This window comes from Liolophura sinensis, chromosome 1, assembly GCF_032854445.1.
Source record: "Liolophura sinensis isolate JHLJ2023 chromosome 1, CUHK_Ljap_v2, whole genome shotgun sequence".
Classification (NCBI taxonomy): Eukaryota; Metazoa; Mollusca; class Polyplacophora; order Chitonida; family Chitonidae; genus Liolophura; species Liolophura sinensis.
Window position 1 is genome coordinate 23,447,632 of NC_088295.1, and position 11,095 is coordinate 23,458,726.

The 11,095-nt window shown below is 38.9% G+C and overlaps 1 protein-coding gene across 1 annotated transcript; it reads right to left on the reverse strand.

The window, feature by feature from the left end:
* Positions 1–504: 504 nt before the first annotated feature.
* Positions 505–9,726, reverse strand: LOC135462140 (uncharacterized). Its single transcript, XM_064739512.1, has 8 exons — positions 9,423–9,726; positions 8,502–8,538; positions 7,677–7,818; positions 6,858–6,973; positions 6,497–6,541; positions 3,487–3,619; positions 875–1,008; positions 505–642 (listed from the first exon to the last, which is right to left on the reverse strand). The coding sequence occupies exons 2-8, from the start codon at positions 8,530–8,532 to the stop codon at positions 617–619; spliced, it is 627 nt and encodes a 208-aa protein (XP_064595582.1). The 5' UTR covers positions 8,533–8,538; positions 9,423–9,726; the 3' UTR covers positions 505–616.
* Between the last annotated feature and the right edge of the window lie 1,369 nt (positions 9,727–11,095).

Genomic DNA, 11,095 nt, shown 5'->3' on the forward strand with positions numbered 1-11,095 from the left:
CGTTCTGACGGTTTGAAAGTATTACTTTTTGAGCTGTCTTTGTTCCCAAGGGGAGAGTGGGAATGTTTCACTGGGGTGCTTGTCTTTGGATTTAGTCGTTTCTCAACCTTTTTCTCTGGAGGAGGGGAGTCATCATCTAAATTTATCACCTCTTTGGTTTTCTGTGCAATGTTTGTGGACTTTTTGGTTGCATGCTGACTTTTCTGCTCAATTTTTGTAGTACTCTGTGGTGCTGGCTTACCCATTTTTGTTGCCTGTTGACTTTTTGGCATTGCCTGCTGACCTGTGGGCTGTGTTGCCTGTGGGCTCTTTGGTGTATTGTTGCCTTTCTGTTTTGCCTTGTGGCTCTTCTGTGTGGTCTTGCTGCCTTTTTGTGTGACCTGGGTGCTCCTTTGTGAAGTGCTGCTTTTCTGTGGCTCTATGTTACTTTTCTGTGTGTTTGTGTTACTTCTCTTTACAGATGCAGCACTCTTCTGTTGGGGTTGGTCATTTCCTTTGGTTTCCTTTTCAATGTAAGGCTTTGCTTTACTTGCAGAAGGGTTTTCTGTGTCTACATTGCCTTTGTCAGATTGCGGGCTTTTCCTGGGTTTTAATATCAATTAGCACAACATCATCTTCATCGCCAATTTTCAATGACCTCATCTGAAAATTGAGTAGAAAAATCATGTGTTAGTTTTATTTTAGAAAAACCACACCCACACAGAAGTTCACTATTTATGCAGAGGGCAAGGAGATGTTGATTAAGTACAGCCTGTGTAGCACTACGTGATGTGACCAGCAGTAAGACAAAAAAGCTGTCACGAAATATGAGCAAATAACACTACAAAGGCTACGTGTGAGGAAGTCCTGAAACATTTACACAGAAAACACTGACCTGTGTCTGGTTTCTGACCCTGGTTACTAATGACGTGCAGTTTGAGAACTTTGCCTCCAATCACAGGCCTGTATACTTCATGGTGCTTCACGAAAGCGTCAGCAAACTTTTTGGACACTTCCAATATTGCATATCTAAAACACAATAGCTGCAGTAAACATACTGAATATAACAGCAGGTTTATTAGTTATACACATATACAAGGTCATATTTAGCTGGCTGACAAAATTCTAGAACCTGTTTGCAGATTATGTGATGTTCAAGTGCTCTTAACAAAAACACAGACAACATATCCAGCAGGGCACATTCAAGTAGTTTAAAGTATTTAATATTGTTCTGGCAAAATGCAGTTCGGGATCATACTGAACATCAAGTCGATCCTACTTTGTACATACATGTACATGTAGGTATCGGTAATCTTACTGTTATGTCTGAAATAATGTCTGAAATAATGTTAGACATTTCCTAAAAGAGAACAGCGTGGATTTATCTGTTTTGGTATTGAGTAGTGTTTCTCATTACATGATTACATACATGTACCAAGATTTCAATACCCGAACTTCAGCCATTACACCTGCTGCGAATGATAATGAAATCAATCTGAAAAGTGAACTGCACACTGACAAGAGGTTAACCTGCTCTTTGTTACCCATCCATGTCTGAGTAGTAAGAGAATGACTTCAGTCCTGATGATGAACATAAACATATCAAAAATCAACCACTTAAAAACCTTGACACTTTGAAGTTGTGTCAAAAAGAGAAACCATAAAAAAAAAATAAAAATCCTATATGATTGATCTTTACTACATATGCAAAATAACTTTTTGATTACAAAAAGTTACAATGCTTAGTACTGTGAATGTTGGTGTGTTATCAGGTCAAGCACTGCAGTCCGGCAAAAAACCTTCAAACAGAACATGGCAGGAAAAATCAGCAGGAGCGTGACAAGACGAAAAATAATCCTTTAACTCATTTCACTTGTGAAGGAAAACAGATCAGTGCCAAAAGCGTAGTGCCATGAAAATGTACTGAAATGTAGCTGAACTGCATTCCCTGCGGCCATTTCAAACCAGCACTGACCTATGTCAAGTTTGAAACAAGTTGGAGAATAGCGATACAAGACTGCAGGGCAAGCTCCAAAGTGGTCATCTGCCACCAGAAGGCTAGAGAAGAAAGTACCAAATTATATGATGGAATCTATAAGCATAAAAAGATTATGACTTTTTCCATTTAAATGGTACGTAAGTTTTGAAATAATTTCAGAAGTACATTTTGGAGTCCAGGAAGCAAGAGATCATTAGTAATAAAGACGGCGTTCAAAGAATTTGGCAGATGTATATTTGAAGGATATGTGTGTTATTGCAAATGCCTATTGACTTTACTAATAGGATTTTCTCTATTACAGACCAAAGCTTGGACAACCTTTTAACACCGGAAACAAAGTATCGGCTTGTTGATTACGCATACATGTAGTCAAATCAATGACGTCCACTGTAGTTTGAAGAAACTACATGTAGGACCTTATCCTTCTGCAATGTTTGAGAGTGACTGGAACAAATTAAGAAACATTTGCTGTCAAATTAGAGGTTTTGGCAAGTAATCGTCAAACCAAATCCTTGCAGAGCTTGCCAAATGACATCTAGCTCATACAAAGAGAGCAGCACTATCACTGTGCATATGTAATATGGCTGAACATGCTTGAAGGTGCAATATAAAGAAGGAATGACAACAGCAAACACCATTGCCAATAATGTGGAGTCCTCACTTATTATACAAAGAAGTTGAAGTGTGTCTGAAAATTGCAGTTGCAGTCAGATACACATGTACAGCTGTATTGAAGTCAGCGTGAAAGTAGTTCGGCGAAAGCTGCACATATAGTTTGTGTGGACTGATTTCTTTGACTGTTGTTATTACACCATGCTCAAGATCTTTTCACTTATATGATGGTGATCAGTCTTGTTGGTAGAGGAAACAGGAGTGCCCGAGGTAAACCACCACCTCGGGCACTTTACTCACAAACTTTCCCACGTGTATGGATGCTTGGGGCTTAACATCGCACTTAACAAATTATTTCCCACGTGTTATGAGCCGATAGCACACCATATTGGTGGGGGACAAGTGGTCTTCATTGAACATCAGGCTGCGCCACCATGAGAGCTGTTGATTACTTATTATCACCCAGACACCACAAACCACGACAGGGAGTCAATCCTTATATCACCACCCCAGGATCCAGACTGAACCCACATCTTGTATGTCTTCGTGGTACTAAAGTGAAGCCGTGAGCAGAGTTAACAGCTGGCCAGAGGCCAGAAACAAAAAAGAGAAGAATGTACACCAATCGACCTAAAACCTAAGCTCACCAAACTGCATTGGAGAAGCATCAAAGAATAAAATTTTGGTAATATTAAATTACTTACCACAAATACTTACCTTTTTTGTATACACATGAATAAGGAGGCAAATGGATACTGGAATGCTGGGTTATTCATCATAAGGAAGTCTCATTTCACAGGTAAGGATTTAGCTGTTCATAAGGTACTGGTTTAATCAAGTTTCAACACGCATCCTCTGAAAATAATCTTTGAAGGAAACTTTATCTTTGTCATTACCCTTGTGATTTTCCATCTTTAAGTGTTGGAAACTGAATATTCCTTGCCGCCGGGAACAGCATCTTCATAATACCTGGGCGTGTATCTGAGGGAATGTTGTTAACAAACACCGACGCCAACTCCAATTCCTCACCTACTGAACAAAGAGAGTCTGCTAGTTAGAGGAAAGTGAGGACTACATACTAGTGTCTTGGACACAGTGACACATGGGGGTGTGGACTTTAGCTATCAAAAGAGACTCGTGAGAACATGCCTCCATCAACATTAGCACTGAGTGCAAAGCAGGCTGGCACAGCATTAGTCCCATCCAACAACACAACAGATAGCTGTTGACAGCCATGTCAACAACATTGTGAAATTCTGGCTGGTAAATGCTGACACCTCTCACAGAAGGGCTGGACTACATGTATGCACATGTGTGCAAAATTAGTTGAAATGTGTAACAGGGCAAAGCCACAAATCCCAAGCAAGGAGTCACAACAGTAGAGATATATCACATGATACAGTTTGCAAAAAAACCTTAGATTTCCATAGGTTTACTGGTAATGTGCAACAGTAGTTCCAGTATGTCAAAAAAAAGGCAAATGTGTGTCATCTTGGAATGGCCCATGCTTAAAGACGTCCACATCAAGATAGAATGTCAAAAATCTGACCATCCAACGGATAGAATGACTGACCTATAGAATTGATTAGCTGCAGCTAAAAATTGGAAACAGCCTATCCCAACAATGACAGGATAACAATACATCAGTGATGTAACAATATACATGTAAACTTTGTAAAGCATATGTTTTTAGATAATTTCCTGAGCTGAAAATGTTTGCAGACTGTGTGAAAATAAATGTTTTTGATGTCTCCTTTAGCAGCAACTTGATACACTGGGTTTTAAAACAATGTTAAAAACAGCATATCCCAGGAGCACTCATCATACAAACTGTGTGCATGTTTGATTAGCCTGCACAGTTGGATGGGTGGCCTTCTCAGAGGTTGAGCAGCTGACGCTTTATTAGTGGGTTTAGACCAAGCAGTAGCAGCACAGAAGGTCGAACACACAAATGTGTGATTCTCAAATCATCTCATGATAGAATATCCCCACCAAACTTGAAAGATTGCCTCCAGCCTCCTGTAAATAAATGCTCATGCAAAAGCATTGAAAGAAAAACAAGGGATTCATTTACCAGATGGATTAACACAAAATGTAAAGGGGTTAACCAAATGGAATAAGAGATTCAGAGGAAAAGTTAACTATATTCTGTGTAGACTAAATAATACTTCTTTCTCACAATGGTACGTAGTGAGTAAGAGATGGGGTTAAAAAAGCAGGGAGTAAGTGAGACAAGGAAACATTTATGCTACGGGAAACAGGCAGTTATTCATGTATCCCAATGACAATTCCAGTGAATCTGAAATGGTGAAACATTGTTTCGCTATGTAAAAAGCTTTTCAGCACAAAAACAGTAATGATATACCATGGGCAACTGAATATATGGCCTCACTATGAAAACAATGACTACCAGTATGACAAGATACTCAGGCAGGATAAGATTTATTGTGAAAACTCAATAGGTCTTCCGGCAATTTAAATGGAACCATTTGTTCTGTGTACAGAATATTGCCTCATACTGCAGTAGCAGTCACGGGAGAGTTACACTTATAGAAATCACAAGGAATAAGCGAAGACATGAAGTCCAGTTGTCATATATGAAGTGTGCCAATGTGCCAAGCTTGAATCAGAGTATGGTATTTTAACAGCCATATATCCTGCCAGTATTGGTAAGAGGTGCACACTTCCAAAGAGGTTAAGACTAGAGCAGACGAAAGAGGAAACACAACATCCATTCTCCAAATTTTTGTTTAGCTGAATTTCCATCTCTGCTGCATAACTAACTCGGACATGACATTATATTTATAGCTCCTGGTGACTGGCCAAACAAATATGTTTGATTGGCATGAGAATGGCAAATTACAGATGTCATATCTAGTGAATAGAAGTGTATCCTTACATTAGTATTGTGCAAACCTCTTCAGGCATTTCCTGTCTGTGGAATATGTTGATAGTGCATGTATTTTATTTATTTCAGCATACTCCAGTATATGTGTCAGAAGATCTCACTACTGGTGCAGTTAGAAGAATGCTCAGAATGAGACAGGAAGATAGGAAGAAATGACAGTCTTGAAACAGATCAGCAATCAAACAAGAAGATGTACAAGTATTGACCACTGTAATATCTTGACTTCATAGCCACAAAGACAGGAACTTATTAATCACTTGAACACTTATTTGTTGGATTGTTGTTCAATACCATTTCCAACTTGAAGAATTTGTCAATCATACAAAGATGGTCAGTTTTATGGGTGGAGAAACTGGAGTGACTGGGATACACCATCAACCTTTGGCAAGATACTGACAAACTTGCAAACTTGCATGCCACCTTGATAGTGGTTTTGAACAACCAGAAGATAGTGCAAATGGCTCCACTTCCAAGCAGGTCAACTGCTTATTGTCACCAAGGTATCAGGTAAAACGAAAGCAGGGGGCTCTAGACATTTCCTCCCAGTGCCTGCTCCTCGTTATACATAAAATATTTAAGTTTTCAACTGGTATCAAACAATACAGGTAAAGCATTGTTCAAAAGCCAGCAGCTGACCAACGTGCACATTGTGAACTCTGTTCTGATGGTAGGATCAACACACAGGCTGGAGAAAATGGAATAATACAATAATCCTGGACTACAGCAAAAGTTCCTGATAAAAACTATAAATACCAGACTGGTTCTTCAGCCTCAGTTATTTGTTGTTCCACAGGGTGATTGGCTCAAAATGTACATTACTCCTTATTTAGCTAAAAAAGGTAAAACTGTACATAAAAAAGCCAATTTGTTATGGCAAAACATACATTTATAATGCAACTCAGAAAGCCTAAATGTTCAAATAATGATATATATTTAATGAATGAAATTATTTTGAGATTTTTGTCTGGCTTTATATCTAATCGGTCTTAATGAGTTACCTGTAGCCTCTTCTGTCATCTTTTGTAGCACAGGGTTCTGCACACCTATGATATACAAAAAAAAAACCCGTACAAGTCATTAGAAATTTAGAAAATACAACTTATACAAAGATATAAAGCGATATTACAAAAACTTAGAACTACTAAAAACAGGGCAATCGCTGTAGATCCCTGTGTGAGTGACATACTATGAGAAGCTTTTGAGATGTGGTAAATGTGGGCATCAAATTAGGAGTTTACAAGCACAGTACACATTAACATGCCATACAGAGTTACTTTCCATCACTGTTTGTAATAAGCTAAACTTATTTACAAAGTACATCCCCAAGACCAGATGGAATGAAACTCTACAACCACCTACCTGGCACAATCTCTGGCATTTGTTCAGCACTCAGAGCTCTATCATTAGACAGCTCAACCATGGATGTTGTGATAACATTGTCAAAATCTGTTTTGTTCAGCTGTAACTTTATAAACCTGGTAAATACAGACAACATGGAATAGAGCATTCTGGCAAGGTGGTACTCATGGTTATAATGTACACAACCAAACACAATGAAATAATTTGGTACTAGTAGTGTTTGAGAACTGATCATTTATATATTATCTCAGCTCATCTCTATGTCAACAGAAATATAACACATCTTTTATTGGCACTATTTTGATCTAATTTTAATCCTAGAACTGGTGATTCTCAATCTTTCCGACTCTGTCATTTCAAAATATATAATTCACTGTCACAAAGAAAGGCAAATTATTGTGATCATTGCAGGAAAGTGGCGAGCCCGTGTCCAGTTACACACTGTGAATTAAGCCTGGCTTGATGTGTATGCTTTTATTTTGTTTCACTGTAGTTTGTTGAGTTGAAGATCAAAGGTATATATTGAGTGCTCAGTAATAATTTTTGGTTTGTCAACGTAAAAACTGATCAGTCAGATTTTCTGTTTAGGAGATGCTATGGTTTTCTGACAGCTCTAACTGACAATGTAAGGCGGGTTTCTCATTACTATCACGTCATAAGACAGGTAGGATAATTTACATGTATAGTGGACATAATGAGCAGATAAGATGGGGAACCCTGCACAGCTCACAAATAACCTTGTCCATAGCTGAAATACCTGCAAAAACACCTACTCTGGTTCATCCAAGCTTCTTGGCCGCTTTCATACATTTATCTTACCCTTTCTTTTCTTCATATCTGTGTCCCAGAAATGTCACTTCAACTGACCCAGTCTTCTTCAACAATGCATTCAGTTTTTCCTCTTTCAGATCTGATAAGTTGTGTAATGGTTGGACAAGGACTTGGTGTTGTGACTGTTTTTCTGGAATAAGAATAATCCCCTCATGAACTACAACTTGGTACATACAACAAGAGCTTGCGAGTGCTTTAAAATCAGATACTGTCAAGTACTTATTATTCGCTGGAATTTATTTTATGGATTTTTTCCAAAAATATGCTCGTGGGAATTAATTTTCGCGTACTTAAGAGAAAAACAAATCTTAAAATCATCCAAGATATAAAATGGCCGAAATTATTCAAGCACCACAAACACGTATCATCACAGGTGGATTCAATCCTCCTGCGGGGTCGCTAATCCTCCTGGTCTGGATCAGAGATTAAAACAATGAGGGATGAATTATCACTACGTAAGAAGATTACTTTCGCACCTACTGTCAGCAGAGATTTCACTTCATTATTACTACTACCTGTGGTATGTGATTCAATATTGGATATTTTTTTTTCACTGGAATTATTTTTCGCGGTAAACATTATTGACCGTGAAATCCGTGAAGATTAGTTCCATGCAAAAATTGAGTACTTCACAGTATGTGTGATTCACGATTGCTGGGGTGATTCAACTTTGCAGAATCTTTCTGTTAGTAAATCTTTGTCTCACCTGACTCTAGATGCAGTATCTTTCACATAGGCCATCGTAATTAAAGTTCATTCTATACTCCACTTGACTGTAGGTACACACCGTATCATGTTTTATGTCATACTCACCATCCTCATCTTCACGTTCTTTCCCCTCCATGACTGTCTGCAATGATAAGGAAGATGTCCCTGTTAATATACTGTAGAAACAAACTCAGGAATATGGCATAGTCAGTTCTTGAGATACCTACATGTACATTGTACATTGTACATGCATCAGCTGTACATGTACCTTCTAAAATGTACCAAGACATGCAAGCACCATAAAATTAATAAATTAATTCATTGGGTCAATAGTACTTGCTCAGTATGCAATGTTCTTGTGTACACAGATGTATACCAATATGCCAAGTATTTGGAATAAATCCAGGACTGGGCCCACTTAAAGTTAAAAGTGTGTAACTATCTTGGCAACGTAATACCTATAGTGCTGGTTGCCATCGTAGTTACGTGCTCTTAACATTAAGAGGGCTTCGCGCAAGTGGGCCCTGGACCATAGCAAACTGGACATGGCATATCCTTAGATTAATCATAATAATACTTGCAACTCCTGGCATGTAATTGCATGTATCTGTATTAAAATTCTATATAAGTTGCATGTATGTAAGCTAGGTGTCTCATGACCTACTAACAATTTTCCAGTCATGTCACGATGAGGAATAATTATATGCTGTGTCTTCTTGTGGCAGGCGAGTCCATTCTGCCACTGACGCCCCACTCATTCACATTATACTGATACTGGGTTTCTGTGTTATCACCTCTCAGTGCCAAGAGGCGAAGTTCAACAAGTACCATTTTTAAAGTCTTTGGTATGACTCCAGCGAAGTTTGATCCCAGGTTTCCCGACTTCAAGGGGAACACTCTAACCATTAGGTCAATGACCCTGACATTTAAGTGCTAATTGTAAATCATTAGCCAGGTGTAACTTATATGTCTGTTAAATGACACAAATGCCATAAACTAAACCGATGTTTAACATATTCTACGTACCTGTAGGCTCTCTTTAGGTATTTCATCTGTCAGATCAATAAGGGCAACAGGAGCATTTGGTTTGCTGACTTTCTTCTTCACCAATACTTTACCCTTGGGCTTTGCTGCGACAGCTGAACCCTTGGCTACAACCTTTTTCTTTCTGATCACAGCTTTCTGTTTCAGACTGGCCTTGTTTTCTTCCAACTTAATGACATCTGCTTCCAGCTCATTTTGCACTGATTTTAATGGTTCTGCATTTGTTGGCTCTGAAGAAGATCCAATACTTGGTTCTTTTACACTTTCCACAGCTGTTGAATCTGCTATTTCTGCATCGACTTGGTCTAAATGTTCCAACTGAACTGGTTCAGCTAACTCCATGTTTTCTGGATCTACCGACTCTGAATTTACTGCTTCAACTGACTCAGAGGTTACTGGTTCTGTGGGAGAAACATTCATCTCTTCGAAGAGTCCACTTTCTTCTGGCTCTTGGTTTAAGCCTTCTGATTTTGTCATTTCACTGTCCATGTTGCCAGAGTTCAATACTGCTGTCTAGTGTCTTATCAAAGTTTGCATTCACATGACTTTCAAATTTACCACAAACAGCTGCAACAACAATAATCATACAATAAAAGTTAACAGTTCACATCACACACATATCATCCTTCCAAACAGAGCTGTCAAAACCTTTGTCAAAATATTGTTTCAAATGAACTTATCAAGCAAAAAAGTGCCTGTCGACAAAATGACAGTAAGTGTTTGAGTTGAGGTGAAACAAGAAAATAGGGTGGATAACTTAGCATTAGAAACTCTTTGGAAACTCTTAATCATTTTAAAAGGAGCGACTTCTGACTAGAACTGTAGCATGCTGTTAGGCTTATCACAATATCTGCTGCACACAAGTTCTTGTCAGAATAATCAGACTACAAAAAACCCATGATGTGATATTATTATAGCTTCAGTGCCCTGTAATATGTTAAATTTTAGAATCAGCAAAAATCACCATTTCACTTATTTAGCTTCATGTCATGATGCTCGCTGCTATGATTTTTTTTTGGATTGGTGTTTTATGCCGTACTTAAGAATATTTCACTTATACGACGGCGGCCAGCATTATGGTGGGTGGAAACCGGGCAGATCCCGGGGGAAACTCACGACTATTTACAAGTTGCTGACAGACCTTCCCACCTATGGCCGGAGTGGAGGCCAGCGTAAGCTGGATTTGAACTCACAGCGACCGCATTGGTGAGAGGCTCCTGGGTCATTACTCTGCACCCCTAGCTGCTATGAATATATATATGTGCGCTGGGGGTTTAACGTTGTACTTAACAGTTTTCCACTCATATGACAACAAAGATGCCTTAGGTGTATGTACACATACTGTGTCTTCCGGTGACAGGACGAGTCCATGCCACCAAAGTGCTGAATCCACTGAAGTGTCATGCTGAAGATACCAGACATGACACCCCACCCAGTCACATAGACATTATACTTATACCGGGCCAACCAGTCCCGTTTCCTAACCTTTCAGTGCTGAATGCCAAGTGAGGCAGCAACAAGTACGATTTTTAAAGTCTTTGGTATGGTCTGACCTGGATTTGATCCCAGGTCTTCCGACTTTGAGGCAGACGCTCCAACCATTAGACTTACATAAATCAACTTTCGTTCAAGGTACAGGATGCATCAACTGTCAA

What these genes read in the sequence shown, in the direction of transcription:
- LOC135462140 (XM_064739512.1), bottom strand. Translation starts at nt 8,532, where the DNA reads ATGGAGGGGAAAGAACGTGAAGATGAGGATG. An exon ending in AATGCCAGAGATTGTGCCAG is followed by an intron (nt 6,542 to 6,857) that starts GTAGGTGGTTGT and finishes TGTATATCATAG; the next exon opens with GTGTGCAGAACCCTGTGCTA. An exon ending in GATGACAGAAGAGGCTACAG is followed by an intron (nt 3,620 to 6,496) that starts GTAACTCATTAA and finishes TTTGTTCAGTAG; the next exon opens with GTGAGGAATTGGAGTTGGCG.